Source organism: Emydura macquarii, unplaced genomic scaffold, assembly GCF_026122565.2.
Source record: "Emydura macquarii macquarii isolate MOO-44397 ecotype Brisbane River unplaced genomic scaffold, CSIRO-AGI_Emac_v2 contig_450, whole genome shotgun sequence".
Taxonomy (NCBI): Eukaryota; Metazoa; Chordata; order Testudines; family Chelidae; genus Emydura; species Emydura macquarii.
The window spans coordinates 2,308,330-2,329,924 of record NW_027130587.1 but is presented as its reverse complement, the minus strand read 5'-3'; the positions used below and the strand labels follow the sequence as shown (position 1 = coordinate 2,329,924).

Sequence of the window (21,595 nt, the reverse complement as noted above, 5' to 3'; positions counted from 1 at the left end):
ACACTGGCTGAGGATCTAGCCTGTGGGCATCAGCAAACACTTTTAGGGACTTATTGTGTTTCCAAAGTATTTTGAAAAGTTATTTACCCTGAAGGGATGCTGAAGTGATAATGGATGATGTCATAATGTGGGCTAAGGACCTTACACTACACAATGACCAGTGTAGGTGAGATTGCAGAGAATGAGAAAGAGACACATACCACCCCACTTAAAAGTCAAATACTGGTCATAGAGAAATTCTCTGCATTGGACACAAATTGAGCAAGTTTGGTTTAACTGATGAAGCAGATGAACTAAAAGCAATAGCCAAAATGCCCACTTCACAGTGTAAAATGGATCAACACAGAGATGCGGGAGAGTGGGATGATAAACTATTAAGCAAAACCTGTTCTGTGTGGGCACTAAAGCCCAGATCCACAAAGGGATTTAGGTGCCTAAGCCCCAGATTTAGGATTGAGGCACCCACATCCCAGATTTAGGCACCACCGTGATCCCCAAAACTCCCATTCTGCTGCCTCAGTCTCTGCTGTTGAAGCTGTTCCACTCTGGATGAAGATACGGTGCTGTGTAAAAAGGAAGATAGATAACTAGTTACACTGATTCAGTCACTGCTCTCACGAAGTTCCAATAAATCTTGTACAAGGTATGCCGTGTGAGGCATCCATGGAACAGCTATAAACTGGTAAGTGTGATTATCTTGTTTAAATCCATGCACCACCATTGTATCTGCAGTTCTGAATATTAGCCATGTGTTTGCATCTCAGATCTGTTTTGTTCATGGGTGATCCCACGAGGCACATTTTCATCCAGACTAGTCATCCCCGTGCTGATGGGCTGTTACGGACAATCAGCGCACGCCGAGAGATCAGCTCCCGCCTGGAGACATTTCAGAGAGCAGGGCTGCCTTCTGACTCAGCGAGGCATGTCTGGACATGTGATAAGATCATGTGATCTAAGACTCCATCTTTAAATTGGCCAGTAACTTTCCAGGCACCTGGCCTGAAAGCACAAAAGGAGAATGTGACATCACATCTGTGTCTTCAGTCCTGCTCCTCACCCCTGGACTGTCATTTGCTAACAAAAGGAAGCTGTGAACAAAGGACTGAGGATCCCCAATCTGTTTGGGTGAATCAGAGAGACTTATTACAAGCTAGCAGACTTCCATGGCTGCTATGAACCTGATCTATAGACTCTGAAATCACTTGGAATGTAGATGAGTCCTTTACCCATTGAATAGCTCTCTTCTTTTCTTTGTTATTAATAAACCTTTAGCTTTCAGTTATTAAAGGATTGGCTACAAGCAGGATATTTCGTAAGATCTAACGCACACGTGTGTGTGTGTGTGTGTGTATTGACCTGGGGGAGTGGCTGACCCTTTGGGATTAGAAGAACCTTATGTATGATGAATCTGGTCTTCAGTAACCTCTCAGCATAAAGACCAGATGTCTGGGTGTTGATAGGGGCTGGACTGCCTATGGGGACTGTTTATTAGCTTCTGGTTAACCAGTGCGGTCATACGAGAGCTCACTCTTTTTTTGCTGGCTTGGTGAAATCTAATGTAAGAATAACCCCCCCTTTCGGGGTTTGCCTGCCCTGTTTCTTGCAGTCTGCCCTGAATTGGGCAGGCTCAGCTGGTACCCACACTAGGCACAGTCACAACATTCTTAAAAAGTAAATGGATGAGAAAGTCCATATAGCCTGGTGGTTAGGGCATCCACCTGGGAAGTCGGAGATCCAGTGCCCTGTCTCCCTGCTCCAGTCATCCTTTCATTATTTATCCACAGTGGAACAGCTTCAACAGGAGAGCTGGATGGATCCCCACCCCCATCAGGGTGTCCCCTAGCCCAGCGGTTTGAGCACTCTCCTGGCAGGTGGGAGACCCCTGTTTAAACTGTTTGTCCCCCTCGGGCAGCGGGGGGAATTGAACCTGGCTCTCCCACCTGCCAGGTGAGTGCGGTAACCACTAGGCTAAAAGTTATACCTGGGTGTGTCCTCTGGCTATTTTGTGTGAAGCGAGGCAGGTGCCTAACTCATTTCTGTAAGAAACTACTGAGGTGCCTAAACCACCTAATTCCAGGCATCGGGTTCCCTTCATACAGCCTGGACCCAGGCCCCTAGCTCTGATCAGCATCTCCCATTGGCTAGCTGAGGGAACTCTCTGCCTAGTGTGCTGCGTGTTGTGAATCACACTCAAGATGTGTCTCTCTCCCATTCCTGGCATAGGGAGCCTGGGTGCTGAACTCAAGGTCTGTGGATTGCAGTGCAGTCACTGAGGTTTTCTAGCTGACTAAAAGTTAGGTGCCGTGCCGCCGGGCGTTGCAACGCCTAAGACCTTTCGCAGATCTGGGCCAAAGAAACGACAAGCAGATCGAAGAGGAGATGCTGGTAATTGCATCTGGCTCTCGACAGAAAAGGAGGAAATAAGAGACTCCTGCGGTAAAAGATCACAAACCACTTGGAAAAAAACCCAGCTTGTCTCATAGCACCACCTTGCAGCTACATGGGGGAGTGGAAGCTGCAAAGCCAGGATCTCCAGGGGCACATAAACGGGTAAGATGCTCCACGTAGCAGGATGGTAAATAGATCAGTACCATGTGGAACTGCTCCTGCTGAATATGAACTCGTGGGAGGGGGCACTTGCTTGCGGCTGCCTCAGGATGAGCAGAAGTTCCTACTGAAACCCAGTCCTGTCTAAACGGAAGTGATCCAGTCTGACAAGAATTGCTCGAAGAAAGAGCAAGCTCAGATCATGCCGGCCATAGTGAGCGCTACCCAATACATTCTCATTCAAAGCGTCCCATTGCTGAAGTTGTTTTGCCCTGTGGGGCTGCTCCAGTCCTAGCAACGAGACAGCCGATTTTCTTGAAATAGGGAAACAAACAACTACATTCAGCAATCTCTCCCCTGGGCAGCACCTGCACCCTCGGGATGGGTCTTAGCACAAGCCAGGGCGGGAGGGAGGGAGGGATCTTTGTGGGAGCCTGTGTTAAATTCTGCCAGCACATTGCCACTCCCCATCCTGTCCTGCCCTTTCCCCTCCTTGCTCCCCTGTCTTCTATCCCATTAATTCTGCTCCTCCGCTATTGTAATGCAGGCTCCCTCCCATGGACCCATAAATACACCCACTGCTCAATGGAGACTCCACAGTGCAGCTCCAGCCTGCTGCATGGGCCCCTGCCTCCCAGCCAGAAAGAAAAGAGTCCGTCTCTTGTGTGCAGAAAGACATACTAGTCATTGCACCGTCAGAAGCCTTCAATAGCAGCCTTTAGTCCTACTGCAGCAGTGCCTAGAGACCCAGCTCACGTTCAGCGCTCTACTGTGCTGGGTGCTGTATAAAACACAGAGTAAGACACAGTCCCCACCCAGCTGGAGGCTCTGCAAAGATTCTGATCCTGCAAACACATGCATTTGCGTAGCTGTAAGCATGTGAGTTGTCCCATTGACTCCAATGGGATGAGTGCTTTCAAGTTAAGCACGTGTTTGCAGGCGTGGAGTCCAGATAGAAAAGTAGACGACATGCCTGCAGCAGGAGAATCATCCTGAGAGTTTCCATTTTTAATTTTCTTTTTCTTTTTTCTTAAAATAAATAAATAAAACTTCAACCCAACTGATGAAAACCAGAATGAAATATTTCACTGTTAACATGCCAAATACATTAAAATTCCCTTAAATACAATTCAGAACCATTCGAATCACAACTTTCCCAATTCATCACAGCCAAATAGCCCATACAAATGCAAAGGTTAAGAGCAAATCGTAAAGTGCTTCGTGGGTATCTGTTGGCAAAGGTGCTCGGCAGGAAGTGATGTGAGCCCCTAGGCCAACAGCGCCTTGGAAATGGCTTCCCTGGCTCTAAGCTGAGTCACAATCTTCTGGACCCATTTCTCTTCTGGACGGGTGCATAATCTTTTGCCTGTGATGGTGATGAAGCTGCAGAGAGGAAAACCCCGTTAGAAGAGCCTGGTACCCGCTCTGAAGGACAGAGGAGGAAAATGGGACTTGTTTTCAGAGCAAACGCACGACGGCTCAATGATCCTAATGACACGACGGCCAGTAGCAAATGGCAGCTCTGCTGGCCACCCGTTCAGACTGCTGGGGGTATCCAACCACTATTCACTGCTAACAGGCATCAGCCAATCAGAAACCATCTTATTCATAACGCTCGGGAAGACTTTCAAGAAAACACTCTACAATTGGCTGAATTTCACAAAACGTTTCTCGTTCTCTCGGCCAGTCAGAAGAGGAAATCCACCCGCTGTTCCCATCACGGCTTCCGCACTAGAGCAGCATGAGGTCAACATCTGGGGGGAAGGGGCAGGATGAAACCACCGTAAGCCTCGCCTGTTTCTAACAAAGAGAACCATAAAACCAGCGGAGGGCTCAGGATTGTCTCTCTCACAAGCTGCCCAAACTACTCGGTGCCCTAGGAGGCACTTTCCTCTGTGCGTGGGGTGGAGGTCTCCTGGAGCATATAGTACCTGGCTGGGTATTATACTCACATCACAGCTGGCTGGAAGCAGCCACTGGAGGTGTATTCATACTTCACCACGCGGCTCCGCGAAATTGGCTTGGAAGCGTATCCGTAGCAGCAGTCACTTGGGGTGTCGAGTGCCACTGAAAGAGAAGACAAGATATTCTTGGTTGGTCTTGCTCATGGGCGGCTTGGAGAGCTCCCTCCCTGCAGGTGTGAAGGGGATCCTGCTAACACCTAGCTCCGGGGGACGATCCCAGAGAGATCTCTGGGCTGTGTGGCGTCCCTGGCTACCTCTCATCACAGCTTCATCCTTCAGTAAGCCAGTGAGCTTAGAAGCCACAAGCTCAGAAGAAGCGTGTGCCCAGGTGCTGCCTGCTGTCACTGCCTCGCTAGCATGAGGAGATGGAGGGGAGAGAGGTCACAGCTCCGTGGAGAGAACTTGGACTCACATGGGCCAGCATCTGAGGCCTGGGAGCAGAAGGCAGCAATGAAGAGAACAGCGAGGGCAGCCACAGAGACCTTCATATTGCTGTCGGCTGGGGACGAGCTGCAGGAGCAGAACCGGACCAGGGCTTCCTTCAAACCCTCCTTGTGCAACTGACACTGACCCCCTGGGTTCTTCCCTTTTTTATAGGGGGAACACTGAGCAATGGTGTCAATTCTGTCCAGGTCCCAGGAAATGTCATGATAGGACCCTGGTGATACAATGGAACAATGTCTGCTGAATCAAGAGAGGCAGAAGAGGGAAGTGCAAGGACTGCGGTCTGTGACTCGGCAATTCCACCCCACTGATGCGAGAAGAAACAGGATGTGAGCCCAACCATCACCTTATCTGGAGCTTTTCCTTTGAATTCACCCACCAGTCTTTACAAGGAGCAGAGGCCGGGCGATACGCGTCTTAGGACATATGTAACTAGAAGTGATATTGGATCTTTCACCTAAAAGCCACTGGATCTAATGAAGCTGTCGATCAAGGGTCATTATCTTGTGCCAGCTTCTGCGTGCTCTTATTTCTTAGAACAGCATCCGCATCACAGCAGAAACCAACTCAATCAGCTTTCTTGGCAACAGCCCCAGCAGAAACACCAGGATCCATGCGTCATGGAGGCTGACCTGTCCTCTCACCACTTGAAATGCGGGTCTCTTCAGACCAAGGTTGAGGAACGTGGGGGAAGCTTGCCCTGCCATTCTGCATACCTACCTGTGGCACCTTCCACCATGAAAAGAGAAGGGGGTACCAAACACCATCAATGTTCAACTGCTGCCTCCTCTGCCCAGAGGCACCAGGATTGAGTGGTTGGAGCACAGGGCTGGGAGCCAGGAGATCTGGATTCGGCACCCACTCTGCCACTGACTAGTTGTGTGTCTTTGGGCAAGTCACTCCTTTTCCCTGTGTCTCAGCTGTCCCACCTGTCACTACAGACAATCATATTGACCTGTCACCCAGGGGCAATGAGGCTCAATTCTGTTAGTGTTTATATAGAGCTTTGGAAGCCTTGGATGGAAGAAGTTAGAGAACAGCAAAATATTGTTCTGCTGGAGCGTATGGTTAGCTGCCAGCAGGTGTATCTTTGCTCTTTGGGCAGCCACAGATCTCACTGAAAGTTCTGGGTGTGCTAACCACCCTTCATTCTGGTTAAATGGAGGAAGCAACTAAGCTCCTTTATAGAGTAAGATAACCAAAACAATAGAAGCCACCGCTCAAAGCACTGACCTGAGCAAGACCTAATACAGGGAGAACAAGAGAGGTTTTCCTGGAAACTGATTGAAAATGCATGGGCTGGGTCCTCCACTGGATTGCAGCTGTGCGTGTCAGAAGAAAGCCAGAGAAGCACTAGTAGCATAGCCCTGAGAGGAAGCCAAGAGAGGGAGCTTCTTCTGGACAGAGTGCTGGCTGGAAAGGGAGGCTTAAAATTATGAGCAAAGAAACTGCTCTTTGTTCCTATTGTGCTTTGTAATTAAACTGGGTTGCACCAAAGAAGCACCTGACTGGTTTCTTAATTTCTCCTCCAAACAAAAATAACCCATCAAAGCCCTATATATTGGAAACCTGTTCAAGTCAGAGGGCAACAATATTATCATAATTTTGCTCACCCAAATATTATCAAGGTGAAACTATAGGGCAGCAGCGAGGTACCCCAGCCCTCAAGTTTATAGTTTCTGAATCTACCAGGAAAGGGTAGTTGACTGATGCATAATTCAGCTTCACACTTCACATCTCCTTACCCACCCACTCACTGGGAGAATCCTTCACCTCAATGCACTCTAGCTATATGCACCTAGATGCTGAACATGGAATACCTAGATGCTAGGTTTTCAAAGCGGCCTCGGGGAGTTAGGCACTTACCTCCCATTGGAGTTCAAAGGGATTTGGGTGCCTACTTAGAGTAAGCTCTTTGGGGCAGGAGCTGTGTTTTTGTTCTGGGTTTGTACAGCACCCCACACAGCTGGGTCCTGGAGCATGGGTGGTCCAATAAAAGATATTACTTCACCCATCCTGTCTCTCTAACAAAGGTTTAAAGCACTTCCAACTCCATGAGTTTTTCCTAGAGGCTTTCCTGAATGAAGATTTTACAGTTCTGTAATTGTAAAATTAATTTCAATTAAATTATTCCAGAATTCTTTGTGTGAGTTTACTTAGGCCTGGTCTACACTACAGAGCGAGGTCGACATAAAGCAGCTTACGTTGACCTAACTTTGTCAGTGTCTACACTGCAATGTTGCTTTCGTTGATGTAACTCGCCCACTACACCGACTTAACTCCACCTCCGCGAGAGGGGTAATGCTTTAGTCGGTGTAGTCAGGTCAATGCAATGTCACTGTAGACACTGCATTGACTGTTCTGGCTGTCAGCCTCTGGTTTAATTGTGTAGTGTAGACTTGCCCTTAGATTTATTATTCTGATAACCCACCCTACACTCCTTCCACAATCAGACCTCTTCCTAAAACATGAATGTTTTACAAAATCTGCTTTCTTGATATAAAGATCATATCTATACCAAACTGATATTTCATACAAGAGGGATGTGTCCTACTCTAGGATAAGTCACTGATCTTTTTCGTTACTTTTTTTTCTAGATTTACAACGTATCATTTGCAGTATATTTACAATTTGTATTGACAGACTCTTACCAAATATTCTACACAAAGTACAAAGCACAGTAATTAACACATATACATCTTTAAAAACATAGCATAAAACAAAATAGTATAGAATATTAAAGTCAAATAGAAGTTATAAAGCTGCATTACAGAGTCTGTGTAAACACACTTGGAGGTAATAAACATTTTGTGGCTATAAAGCCATGTTTATCTTCTCTGATGTTTGCTTGTCCTTGGAAGATAAGGTAGAAACCTCCTAAAATTCCTTTGGTTAGCTTGAACATTTCATATAATTAAATAAACAAAAAATATATGCATGTGGGGTACATTTCTCCAAGCACCTTATGTATGAAAGTAATGATAAATATATCGTAAGCTTCAGTAGAGGTACAGCAAGTTGAATGACCCAATATTTTAAAAATTGGATTAATTTCATTTTTATATCAATATTAAGGTCTCTCCCCTACACAGGGCAAAGAGACTGGGAATTGTGGGAGACTGGGATTGCAAGCTGGGGAGGGAAAGGGGGTGGGAGTTGTGTAACATTTTGGGAATCACCCAAACCAATAATTGGTTGTTTCGCCGCCTGCCTTGTAACTTTGGGTGTCTTAATGTTATGTCACTGTGATTCGTCACTCTGACACCAGTAAGCAGCCTACAAGCATAAGATCCCAACCTGGCTTCCATCAGCCTCGTTACTTCTTGCAGGATTACCTCAACAATTCCTTCCGGTCCCAAGTCCCCCCAGATCTACCAGACACTTGGAGTTTTCCCCTCTGGTTCATCACCTTAAAAGGAGTGAAACCTGCTCCCAGTTATCAGTTCCCTTTGGCACACATGCGCCACACAGTTTGCACAACAGAGACTCAGAGATTAAATCGTAAGGAGACGCAAACACAGACAGGTTACACTGAAAATAAACATCATGACGTAATCTCAGGTTTTACACTTCTATATTAGCTACACATTACTGCTCCAAGACACTACTGCCTCTTAACCAGTTTCCCAGCATGCCCTCTGTCCTGTAGGGCAGCGGCTCTCAACCTGTCCAAATGACTGTACCCCTTTCAGGAGTCTGGTTTGTCTTGCATATCCCAAGTTTTACAAAACCAGACATAAAAATGCAAAGGTGTCACAGTACACTGGTACTGACAAATTGCTGACTTTCTCATTTTTACCATAGAATTATAAAATACATCGATTGGAATATGAATCTTGTACTTGCATTTCAGTGTATAGTATGTAGAGCAGTATAAACAAGTCATTGTCTGTTTGAAATATTAGTTTGTACTGACTTTGCTAGTGCTTTTTAAGTAGCCTGGTATAAAACGAGGCAAATATCTAGATGAGTTGATGTACCCCATAGAAGACCTCGGGGTACCCCCAGAGATACACGTACCACTGGGTGAGAACCACTGCTAGAGGCGATCCAGTGCTCCATGACCAGCCGCCCACTTAGATGCTTGCCCTCAGTTTCTGGATAGCCTTTAAATCCCTTCTCTTTAACAGGGTTTGCAGGGATTTATTTTTGTCCTTTTTCTCAGACAATGGTAATTCCAGGCTACATAGAGCAGGGTAAGGATTTCCCAGACTGGGGTTTTCTTTGCCATTTTAAGTTGTTTCAGTGTTCTCCAATTAACTTGAACGGTCTGGCATGGTCTCTTCCCGGCTGGACAATGCTAGGTGCTTAAAGCCTGTTTAGTATGAACACCCGGCCGAGGCCTCGTCTCCGTTGCCTGATTGCCTCACCGCACTGCTGGGAGGCGATGCTGGGGTTGCGCTAGAGTTACAATTACAATGTTCTACCCATGCACACATTCATAACCGTGACCTGGACACAGCTCTCCTGGTGACCGGCCAGTTCAGGACATTACAAGCTTTCATAAAAGACCTTAACTGACAAGATTTTTAGACACAATAACATTATCTACAACCAGTTGATTCAGTTGCTTATTGGAGGGGGGGGCAGAACCCCCTGTTATCTCCTTGGAGGTTTGGGTCTTGATTGTCACATGGGAACTGAGTCTGGATAAGGAGTTGTGGGGGTTGGGGACCAGTGGGGTAGGGTGAAGAAGGTGGAGGGATACAGATCTGATAGGGAGGCAGGATGTGGGGGGAGAACTCAGACTGGCTGGGCAAAGAGACTGGGGCAAGGAGCCAGAGGGCCCGGCTGCTGAGATTGGGCCTGAGAGCGAGGGGGATGAGAAATGAGGGGAGGGGGCGGCTGGAGGACGGGCTGAGGAAGGGAGAGAGGTTGGATGAAGAGCTGGAAGAGGGGAGGTGGGACTGGCTGGGCCCAGAGAGCGGGGACTGGGATGAGAAACCTGCGGAAGGGTGACTGGGCCGGGTGAGGGGAGGAACAGGGGACTGGGATGAGCAGCCAGAGATAGGGAAGAGACAGGGACAGGTTGGAGGGGACAGGGCAGCAGAGTTGATGCCCAGGAGAGCACACACACTCCCCTATTCGTTTGGGTTAGTTATGTCTAGAGGAAACGCTGGCACAGCAATGGCTAAGGGACGCCGGCAGATGGCGACGGTTTCCTTCCCTTTGGGCTGCAGTCCCAGCGCCAGCTCCCAGCCCAGGGCGCAGAACCAGCTGCTGCAGAAGCCAGCAGTGGCTGCTGATTTGATGCCCTTTCTGCAGGTCCAAAGGACGGTGCCACCAGTGGGGGGGTGGGAAGGGCCTGTCCCCTCATCCTGGAGGCATGGGGAAGGGGCCGAGAAGGCCCTGGGAGTCTCTCTGACATGCACACTCTGCCTGGTCTGGTGGGCGGGTGGCGGGTGGGGGAGATGGGGACTCCTGGGGGGAAAAGGGGATGCTATCCGTGTGGTGAGGACAGGGTCACGGGACAGCTCACAGGAGTTGCAGAAATGAATCCTTTTTGTCCCTCCACTGCAAGCTCTCATGGCTTCTTAGCTCTCCCTCCCTCTCTGAATCCTTTACCCTTATCTAGCCCCTTCAAGGGGCGTCACAAACCATCATTAACTACACCTCAACCTCCCCTACCCCGGGACATTTTACACGTGGGGAAACTGAGGCACAGCACAGCGATGTGGTACTGCTCCCTGGGCTGGGGTGGGGCTCAGAGTCACAGGACAAATCAATCCCAGAGCCAGGAACAAAACCCAGGAGTCCTGACCTTCCCAGCCCCCGCAACGAACCCCTAGGCTACCATCGTACCCTGTGCCCAGTGGGACCTCGGGCGTGCCGTTGGGAAGGAGAGGATGGGCTGTAGTGTCCAGATGGACTTAGGATGACCAGACAGTAAGTGTGAAAAATCGGGACACTTTCTTTTTTGGTAATAGTTGCCTAGATAAGACAAAGCCCCTAACACTGGGACGTCTGGTCATCCTGCAGGGGCGTCTCTTGGTGGTTTCTGAGGCTAGCAGGCAGGGTTGGAAGCTTGTTCCCTGGGTGGGGTGATTAGGCGGGAGGATCTGATACGCTGTGCATGCACAGCTCTGGCGCGCCTGCTCCAGCAGAGCTGGCTGGGTAACAGAGGCAGGACTGTGGTCGTCTCTGTCTATTTTCTCCCTGAAACAAGGAGGATCTGTGCTCTTCCAGAGCTGGGGCCAAGGCAGGGGAGGGTGGAGAGCATAGAGGCAGCACCTGGGAATCTCACAGCTCTCGGAGGAGCAGATGGCCAGACAAGGGAATCTGGCTGCAGGGCAAACCCCTTTGCTCTCAGGATGTTAGCAGAGCTGTTCTCCACTGACCTGCCCCTATCCCACCCCAGACATTGATCTCCCAGCTCCAGTCACTTCCAGAGGCTTCTTTGACCAGCTAAACTCCTCCTCCTCCCTCCAGTCCCTCTCTGCCACTTTATGTCTCCCTTTGCTGGGGGGCGGGGATGTCCTTCAGGGTACATCCAGCTGTGGTTATATTGCCAGACTCCCTGCCCCCCGAAATCAGAGCTGGAGCAGAACCGCGCTGCAGAGTGACCCGGCTGGATCAGGGCAGAAGAGGCAGCAGGCAGCGAGGGAAGAGTCACCTTAATGCATCCTGCAGCCAGAGAGAGGAAATAGCCCACCCAGCTCCAATGGGAGTCGAGCGCTGGAGTGAGTGCATGCGCATCTCCCAGCAGGGTCCTTTCCTGCCCCCAAGCGCTACAGCTGCCCCAGGAAGCAGTGAGGGGCGACTGCGAGGCTGGCAGGGGAGACAGGCGGCCGTGGCTCTCAGCCCTTTCTATACCAGGACCCCGTGTCCAAACAGCTACGAGTTTCAGGCCTCCCCCTTCTAGCTGTAAGGAGAGGGAGAGTGCTCATGCCCTATAGCCGGGGTCCTGGCCTGAGGAAACGCCCCTCTCCCAGCAGGAAGACATTTGAGAACCACCATGCTGGAGCATCCAGGGGGGAAAGTGGAACCTCTTCGAAGCCTAACAGATGGGACCCCACCTGCTTCCCTGCTCCCTCGCCAGGGGCTTCTTCATGGCAATGAGCTAGTTAGGGCTCCGCCAGCCAGGAGGGTCAAAGGTCTCAGTCACGGGAGGTGCTGCAGTCCGTGGTGGCTAAGCACTGTATCAGGCCCTAAGAGAGGACTGGGGGACTCTTCTACTATCCTCCATAGAAGCCAGACCCCCACACGCACAGAGACTCCCCACCTCAAGGCCCTTCACCCCCCAACTGGAACTATGGACGGGCCACATGGAGCATGGAGAGAAAAGGAGCTGTGCATTTGTGGGGATGAAACCCTGCATGGGACCATTGGTAGGAAACACTTAGATCTGAAGAGCTGACAGTCCAAACCTCCCACCCCCCGCCTGCCCTCTCCACTTCCCCAGGGCCCTTGCTGTGCCATCTCCTGCCACGTGACCAGATGCTAAGCCTCAGCCCCTCTGCTGCCGCCTGGGAAAATCACATCACCAGCACATCCAGGAATATCCCCAAGCCACACACACGGCTGTACTTGAGCATCTCCTGGTCTGCCAAAGAACCTCTCTGGATCCCGGCAGAGCAGCCCGGCTTGTGGCACAGCTTGAAGGCATGGCATAGTTCAACCACGCAATGGATTGATTTAGGCCAGTGGTTCACAACCTTTCTGAGTGAAAGCCCCACTAGTTAACACCAGGTAAAACACATGGCCCCTCACTGGCCATAAACACAAACACATAAAATGATAATAATAATATTAACACTAAATTACATGCATAATAATAAATTACTCTTATCTGAGTAAGAAGCGAAGCCTTCCCTGGCGCAGCCACCACCGCATGCCCCGTGTGGTCCCGCCTCTGCCCGTCCCTCATGGACAGAGAGTAATGGAGGCAGCGGGCGCTGGCAGGCTGGTTGGGGCTGCTCCAGACCCCCACTGGCGTGGGGCTGCTCCGCTTTGGCCAGCTCGGGGAAGCTGCTCCTCCACCAGCAGGTGCGGTGCTCAAGGCTGCTCCTCCACTCCGGCTGGCTCAGAGCTCAGGGGGCTAAATGACCTCAATATTACTGAAGCCTCATGGACCCCCTGTAATCTTTGACCCCCCCGGAGGTCACACATCCAAGGTCGGGAACCGTTGATTTAGGTCAACAGCACCCTAACTTTGCCCCACTGAGAACCATGTCAGCAACTTGCCAGAAACTGACAGGTAGCTCCAAATGTGTATGTAGTGAACCAGATTGCTGCAGCCAGACTCCTCTTTAATAAACAGGTACAGCTGGCAGACACTACACCATGTCGTGCTCCACTCTCCCGTACCCAAGATCAAGATACACCTCCCTCTTGAATTGCAGTGGATCTTCAGTTTCTGGAGTCCAAGACTGCATGCTGGGACATGTGGCATCTACAAGCCGTCCCTGGAGTAGGCTGCATGTGGGCACACTGTGTGAAAAGGATGATGGCCAGATAGAAAGGTCTTTGCTCTTCTTTGTCAGGTGCTCTTCTCCACCTCTGCTTTCCTCATTGCTGTTTAGCAATGACTTCATCTCCTCAATTATTTATCATCTTCTTGCAGCCCCTGCTGTGGCTGGATTAAACCCATTAAACCTCCTCTGGGATTGGCCCCAGGGAAAGAGGCAGGTTTCCAGGAAGTGCATTAGAGAGAGGAGGACAGACAGGGAGGCGAGACAAACAGAAGAGGAGGAGATGGCCTCTCTGAACATCCTCCTCCATTTCCCATCAGCTGTGGTATTGACAGGCAAGACTGAAGCAGTGATGAGTATAAGGGGCATCATGTGAACCATCTCCTTGCAGACTGCATCAGACAGGCTGGGAGAGCAGGACTCAGTTTGCATTTTGGCTCTGAAATGAGCCATGGGACTCAGCCAGCAAGGGGAGAAACATCTAGAACAAAGCCCAGAACAATTTGGCTCTCCAATCTGGATGCCTGACAAAGCATGCTTGAATTTCCTTCCCCCTTGGCTGTCCCCATTGCTTTTGGTAGCAGAGTAAGAGGATTTGGGCTGTCCCCAGAGCCAGGGAGAAGATGCTGATTTCATCTGACTTGCACTTACAAATCCTGGGGCTCTGACTAGCTGGTGAGTCTCTGGTGAAGTCACCAATGTTCCTTTGTAATTGCCCCTGATTAGCAGATGGGTGACCCATCCCTCCTGCTCTGCTCAACCAGCTGCGCTCCATGCTGCACTGCAGACAAATGGGCACATGATTATTGTTGTGGGGCAGTTCTCCCCTTTACACCACTCTGGTGACATAAAGAGGGCAGATACAGGCCCTGAACAGCCACTGCAGCAGGGAGTGCTCCTGCTGATGTGGGGCTGTGCGTCTCTGCTCTCAGGCCCCAGCATAGTGGGTGGCAGAAGCATACTACAGGAGTGTTTGCTGCTGTCCATGCTGAGGCATAATCCTGCCACAGTAGTGTAAATGTCCCAGGGACATCTCCATGCTCCCAGCCAGGACTTTGGCACAGCCACAGAGGAGGCTGTGGGCAGCAAATCCGTCCTAGGTTTTGCACAAGACACAATGGCTGCTGAGAATGTAGTGACTGCCATGTGCACACTCGTGCAGGGCAGGCAAGACTGATAAAGCTCGTAGGGTTTGGATCGTATAGAGTCAAGAGTTTTCAGTAATCTGGGAGGAAACAGACAAGAAGTCAGAATCTTCTCCCGTTGAACTCTCGGTCCCTTGGCTGTCAGTCCAACAATGAATGTGCAACTCTGGCGTCCTGCAACGTGAAACCTCACTCCTTCTGGGACCCGTTTGAGTTGTGAGTTTACTCAGCCTGTTTGTGATTTGCTATGAGCCTGGGGCAGGCGCAGGGGCTGGGTGTGGGACCTTTTATCGTTTCCTCCCTCTGTCCCTGCTTTGGAGCTGTACGAGGGTAGGATACATTTTAAAAACAGTTTTGTTTCCTTTCTAGTTTGTCAAAGTGCCCAAAGGCCTGGGGGCACAGGCATCACTACATTTATGTGTGGTTAATTCTTTGTGCCTGTCCCTGCCTGTTTCCTCTGTGCATGTCTGCACCTCCGGTTTCTCAAAGGCTGTGGTTCCCAAGCAAAGGGCAGCTTAGTTAATAATATCTTGAGATTGTAGAAGCAGCGCGCCCACTGCTGTCTGCTCAGGGCAGTGGGACTGCACTGGTGCCCCAGGATGGGCCCTAGAGCAACTTGTGACCCATGGTGGTTGGGACCCTGTGGGAGGGTGTAGGGCATGGCAGGCATGGCCAAGGCCCCGTACAGCCACCCCACAAGGCTGTAGGATCACTATCTGTGTCTAAGGGCAAGGAAGAATTGTGGGGACTGGCTGAACTACCCACAATGCTCTACGCCTACTGCCCTGGCCGAGGTACCCACAATGCTCTACGCCTACTGCCCTGGCCGAGGTACCCACAATGCTCTACGCCTACTGCCCTGGCCGTGATACCCACAATGCTCTACGCCTACTGCCCTGGCCGTGATACCCACAATGCTCTACTCCTACTGCCCTGGCCGAGGTACCCACAATGCTCTACTCCTACTGCCCTGGCCGTGATACCCACAATGCTCTACGCCTACTGCCCTGGCCGTGATACCCACAATGCTCTACTCCTACTGCCCTGGCCCAGGTACCCACAATGCTCTACTCCTGCTGCCCTGGCCAAGTATCCCAGACAGGGCTCTACGATTCCTGTTGGCACAGGAAGGAGGTGGGCTCTACATGGAGGACACGCCCAGTGGCCAATGAGATGGCCTTCTTTTAATAAGGGGGCCTGATTAGATAACCCAGGCAAGAAAAACAAGGGGGAGAGGGTGATTGGTGGAAAGGGGGTGTAGAGGGTGGGGTCTGGAGGGAAGCGGCAGGCGCCGCGACCAATGAGTGAAAAGTAGGCGGGCTGAGGGGGAAGGTCTGAGAAGTTGGGGGCGGGTTCAAGGCACCAAGGGCCAATGAGCGAGGAGGGGGCGGGAAAAGGGGTGGGTCCTGGGGGGAGGTGAGTTCTCGTTGAGTAGCAGCTGCCTAGACCTGTGAGCGGGTCCCACCGGCAGTTCGGTTCGAGTGGCATTCGCATTGGCCAATGAGAGGGGAGAGACGCGATGAGGCGGGGCTGGCGGGGCTGGGGGCGGCTCCCGGGGGTGGAGCTGCCGTGTGAGCGGCAGGCGCGGGGGAGGAGGAGGGGGGCCGATGTCGGGGGCGTGGGTCCCGCTGGCGGCGGGTAGCAGGCGGCTGCGGCGGGGCGCGCGGCGGGCGGGCCGGGGCCGGGGCCGGGCCCGGGGCGAGCCGCCGGCATGGACCGAGTGAGCAGCTCCATGAAGCAGGTGCCCAACCCGCTGCCCAAGGTGCTGAGCCGGCGCGGGGGCGGCGGCAGCCTGGAGGCGGAGCGCGAGGGCTTCGAGCGCAGCCAGGTAACGGGGCGGGGCGGGGCGTTGGGGGGCTGGGGGGAGACGGAGGGAGGGGGGCTGAGGATGGCGTTGGGGGCTGGTGGGGAGGGGGCGTTGGGGGGCTGGGGGAAGATGGGGGGCTGGCGGGGGTGTTGGAGGGGCGGGAGGGAGGTCGGGGGATGAGAGAGTTGGGGGGCTGGCGGGGTGGGTGTGGGAGGGGTGAAGGGTTGGGGGTGGGAATGAGGAGGGGGGTTGGGGGGCTGGGGGGAGATGAGGGGCTGGCGGGGTGGGTGTGGATGTGGGAGGGGTGAAGGGATGAGGGGAGGAGATTGGGGGGATGAGGAGGGTGTTGGGGGGCTGGTGGGGAGAGAGAACATTGGGGGCTGGAGGGAGATGAGGGGAAGGGGCAGTGGGGGGATCAGGGGAGCTGGTGGCATCAGGGGGCTGGTGGCGGGTGGGGATTTTGGGGGGATGCTCAGGTGCTTGCAATAGCCAGACACCCAGTTCCCCCAAGAGCCAGGGGGATGAGGGAGCCGTGGGTGGGTGCAGAAGTCAAGGCACAGCCTGGAACTCCAGTCCCACATGTTGCCCCCTCCCCTGTCTATGCGTCCATTCATCACCCACCACATACTGTGCCATCTCGGTGCCTTCTGCACCTGCCGTCACTGCTGGTAACCAGTCATTAACGTACATTGATACTGCACCATGCTTTTGCCCCAAAGAGCCGGATCTAAATTAGACCGGCAGTAAACAGACAGATGAGGCGAAGGGAGGAATAGGGGAAGAAGCAGTATAAAAATATTGTTCCTTCGCACAGAGAGCGAGTCATCTATCTTCTGATATTTTTCAGCATGCGCTGAGATGGGGCAGAAGCTGAAAGTGTAAAACCGTAGCTCAGATGTGAGAGGCACAAGTTTGGGAGAAGAGATTGTTTTTGACAGACAGACACAAGAGCAGCAACTGGAGTCCACAGTTGTTGCAGCGTGTCAGAACAATGAAAAACAGAAGGTCTGGCCTTCGTTCCCCCTTCGTTGGGAGAGGTTTGCTCAAGTTGGGGGAGTAGCCTGAAGGAAGACAAGGAGGTTAGCCCTTGATCTATAACTACATAGGACTAGCTAGTGCAGGCAGATCTTATTGGTCAAAAAAAATTCAGTTTCCAGGAGTTTTATCAACTGTTGGATGTTTCAAAAGTTGTAGCTGAATGGATGCTATATTGGTGGGTATAATAATGGCAGCCAGGGTGCCAGTATGTTTGTATAGCTCTTGTAAAGATGAGTGTAATGTCCTTTAAAAGGAGAGATTTTCATCTTGCAATTAACTCTAAATGCGTATGCCTCGATGGCAATGCATACCAAGGTGCCCTCTCACATTTCACTTTGATCATTACATTGGTTTCCAGAGCAATTCCCAGATGGCATTAAATGTCTGTTAACATTCAAGGCTCTTAGCTGTCATATGCTGGTACAATGGCCTGTTTAATGAAATCTGCAATGCTTTTGGTTCTGAATCTTCCCCTTTGCTTTGAAGTGCTTATTTCAGTAGCTGTTCCACTATAAGGCTCTATGTTTTAGGATTTATATGCCTGTTGCTTTGAAATGTCATATACCTTTAGGTTTGTGCAATTCACTAATATTATAAAAGAAAACTCCACTCTAGTTATCCTTGTAGGGGGCTTCTTATTTTTTTTTTGCACCATGTGTGCTTTGTTTTATGTAGACTAGAAGTTCTTGAGTTGGCTTAAATAGCATTGCATCTCCATATAGGCAATGCCTATATGCGAGCAGTTTATTATCTATGTAGCTTTGTAATTGTATATGTTAATATACATAAGGCACAGTGTTCTAAAGCAAAGCAAATTACAGCATCCTTGTCCTGAAGAACCTTCAGCCCGAAGTCATGAGCAAGTACAATATACAGTAAGCACAGAGTGGCATGTGGTCTTTGTAGCTGTAATGCTTCTTGAAACAGGCAGGTTTTCTGGAAGAGAAGAGGGGGGGACCTGGATACTAATTGGGAGGCTGCTTTAAGCATAAGTTGGTGGCATGCAAGAGGGCACAGACTCGGAAGCAGCTGAAAGTGACACAGGCAGCCGTTAGGGAGCTGCTTGGTCAGACCAAAGGGAGTATATAGCAGGAGAGGAGAGCAGAGTTCAGGGAAGAGTGCTGCAACTTAAGTGCTGTGAACTAGGAACTTTGGGGGAGCTTCCCTATTGCTGTGCTCTTTATGGAGTCATTTGCACCAGTGCAAACTGCTACCGTTTAGATCTGGTAGCATTTTATGCCCACTTTGCACTCACTGGTGTAAATGCCTGCACAAAGGGCAGGGCAACAGAGAATCTGGTCCTCGGTGGGGAATAAGAGGTAAGACCAAGGCAGAGATTTGAGAAAGGAATGGAGGTAGTGCAGGCAGGGGATTGGGTTTGCTGGTCAGAGAAGTGGAAGAAGAGGGGATCTGTTCAGCAGTATTATTTGTATTATTGTTGTGCCTAGGAGCACCAGTCATGACCCAAGACCCAATTGTGCTAGGCGCTGTACAAACACAGAACAAAAAGACAGTCTGTGCCCCAAAGAGCTTACAGTCTAAGTAAGGACGAGACACCAGATGACTATAGACAGACCAAGGGGGGAGCACAAGGAAATAATGAGACAATATTGATCAGTGTGGTAAGCTGTGATTTCAGCACACCAGCAGCCTAACAGTTGTCAAAAACTGATTGTGAAAGGAATGGGGTAGGAGTGAGACCACAGAAAAGGCAATAGTGGTAGCGGAGGTGGAAAACTGCCAGAGTATGGGCTCTTGATGGTAGAGATTCAGAATAAGGCTCAGTTCTGAGTTTGAGAGAGACACATGCCTGGACTGGAGGTTGAGTAAGGATTCCTATTCTTTTATTGGAAGCTACCTAGAAAAAATACTTAAAGCCCTAAATTTGGAACGGGGACTAGCTTTGCAATCTGAGAGGTCCTAAAGGGGAATGAGTACAATCATCACTCTTGTTAGAAACCAGTGTCTCTAGTGTGATCCAGAGCCTGCAGAAAACAGTAAAGCCTATTTATATCAGATTTGAAGGCCTTTATTGCAACTAATAAAGAGCAACAAGTTGTGTGTGTCAATAAATGGCCTCACTCTGCACAAGCTAATGGGATCCTTACATCGAATATGTAGTATAACTATTCCCTTGAGAATCCCTTCTTCCCCATAGAAAGTGAACATCACTAGATGGGTATTGGCGCCAATACTTCTATATTATAGCAGATAGCAAGGCATCAGAAGATGGTAATGAGTGCCATCAGCAACAAAAGTCTATGCAAAGTTTGGAACATCTGCATCGTCCGAATTTCATTTTCCTGAGGATATTAGAAGTGCTAAATGGGAGGACACAATATCAGGGTCTTAAGCACAAACTAGCAAGATCCAGAAAGCTGGTTATAGGGCCAAATTACACAGCATTTGTTTCTAAACAAGTACTTATCAGCGCCTAGCAAGATGCTGCCTCTTTTCCTGCTGTCAGTTGATCTTTCCAAATCTTCTGGTAGCTGGAAATCTCAGGGCACTCTGATGGAGACTTTTACTCCATCATAGGATGCATGATCCCATTCCAGTTTATGGTGAAGTCTCTGAACCATACCAAGGTGACGAGAGGTTAACCCTGATTTTTCCAAACACTGGTTATTCAACACTTTTCTGATCTGTGATTCCAAATTTTGCATAGAACCTGATACGCATTTATCTGAAATAGTGATTTTTTTTTTTTTAATACAAAAGTTTTATCTGGTTCCCAAGATCTTTATAAAATCACTTTACCTGTATGTCCATATCCCCAGCCCATTCTCAACGTACCTCGCTATCTGCCTGCCTGTTCTGCTGCAGAACACTCACAAAGAGGAGTGCCCCAAGTGCAAAAGGCATGCCAAATTGATTATTCAGTCCCAGTGGCTTGTCTTGACCCGTCCTATGTGGTGTGAGACTGCTGCTGGGATACTCTGAGAATATGATGAGACTGTTTAATTAGGCTTCTGGTGCTACACGAGGATCCTAAATTTAATAGGTTTCCCCCTGACAAAGCTATCTGTCGCTTTTGGGCTAGATGGGAATGAACCTTGCAGTGGCAGAAGTGCTGTATTTTTCCCTGATCTTGGTAGGCTCTCCCCAGGTTGCTTTGTGGAGCAAACACCAAGATAGATCCAAATAGCGTTATTTTTACACTGTTCCTATGAGTGTATGCCAGCTCTTGACGGACTTCCTGCTGAAAGAACCTCCATTAGAACAGCTGAGATTACACTGCCTGCTGTTGCTTTTTACATACCTGTAATGACTCCCCTTTTCTTTAGCCATCAACACCGATAATTTTTAATGGAAAAACTGAGCAATAGAGACATTGAGAGCTTATAGATCCTGCTGTCTTACAGATACAAAATCCATATGGGAGTTGCATAATTGCATGTGCATGTGAGGGCTGTTAAAATGACTGCCTAGCCAGCCCGTCTGTATTTCACTTGTTTAGATCTACTAGTGGTATTGCAGCAGCTGAAATGGAACAAATTTTAAGAGCTGAGCAACAATGCTGACCAGGTGGGGGGAGGGGGAATGGACAAAAAAGTAATGAATCCTGACAGGTGTTGATAGAAATATTGTTACTTTTGTTTCCTGTAGCATTTAATTCAGTCTGGCAGCTGTATCCTCTGGAAATGCTTCTTTCTCTGTCAGAGTAATTATTCTGGACAAACCTTTGAAATGCTTGTTAGGGTTAAAGCAGTTTGGAGGTGAGGTTTGAAGCTAAAGGTCTGGATTCTCCTTGGTTAGGTTAGGCACAACACTACAGTCTAATCCACTTTCATTATCCTGTCTCCCTTTCATTGCATTTGTCCTCAGGGGATGCAATTGTGATGATGGGGATAGAGAAGTGATTCATGCTCTGTACTAACTGAATTTTTGCCTAGTTTGGCCAAGGCAAGATGTTCAGTTATTGGATAAGCCAAATATTTGACCAAAAAAGAAGAAAAGGAAAAAAGGAATGAGTATGGAAAAAGGATGCACGTGTGGTGTGTAAAATGCACACACCGATGGTGTTAAAGTTCTGATATATGCCACAAAGCAATAAAGGATCAGAGAAAACTCAAGGTGCTTTTCTCATGATGGTACCAATTATTCTTAAAGGAAAATGTCCTGATCCGTAACTAGGGCTCCTAAGCACTTCTGCAGTACAAGCAACAATAATAAATGTTAATGGCTGTTGTCATTTTTTGGATAAAAGATGAATCTACAAAGACCTTAACTTAGCTT

At 49.7% G+C, this 21,595-nt stretch overlaps 2 protein-coding genes across 4 annotated transcripts in view; one reads left to right on the top strand and one right to left on the bottom strand.

Annotated features, from left to right (window-relative positions):
* Nucleotides 1–3,815: 3,815 nt before the first annotated feature.
* LOC137146493 (C-C motif chemokine 3-like 1) lies at nucleotides 3,816–4,999 on the bottom strand. Its single transcript, XM_067537771.1, has 3 exons — nucleotides 4,924–4,999; nucleotides 4,500–4,614; nucleotides 3,816–3,930 (listed from the first exon to the last, which is right to left on the bottom strand). Exons 1-3 carry the CDS (start codon nucleotides 4,997–4,999, stop codon nucleotides 3,816–3,818), a joined length of 306 nt encoding a protein of 101 aa, XP_067393872.1.
* An 11,130-nt stretch (nucleotides 5,000–16,129) lies between these two features.
* Nucleotides 16,130–21,595, top strand: part of HIP1 (huntingtin interacting protein 1) — a 117,021-nt gene continuing 111,555 nt past the window's right edge. For all 3 annotated transcript variants that reach the window (XM_067537764.1, XM_067537762.1, XM_067537761.1), the window contains exon 1: nucleotides 16,130–16,339. In XM_067537764.1, coding sequence (XP_067393865.1) covers nucleotides 16,223–16,339 — 117 coding nt within the window. In that variant the 5' untranslated portion in view covers nucleotides 16,130–16,222. The remainder of the gene's footprint in view (nucleotides 16,340–21,595) is intronic.

Bases quoted from the DNA above. Each gene is read 5' to 3' on its own strand.
- LOC137146493 (XM_067537771.1), bottom strand. From the start codon at position 4,999: ATGAAGGTCTCTGTGGCTGCCCTCGCTGTTCTCTTCATTGCTGCCTTC. The intron at 4,615-4,923 runs GTGAGTCCAAGT...CTTCTCTTTCAG, and splicing joins GGCCTCAGATGCTGGCCCAT to TGGCACTCGACACCCCAAGT. The intron at 3,931-4,499 runs GTGAGTATAATA...TCCTCTCTGCAG, and splicing joins TGCTTCCAGCCAGCTGTGAT to CTTCATCACCATCACAGGCA.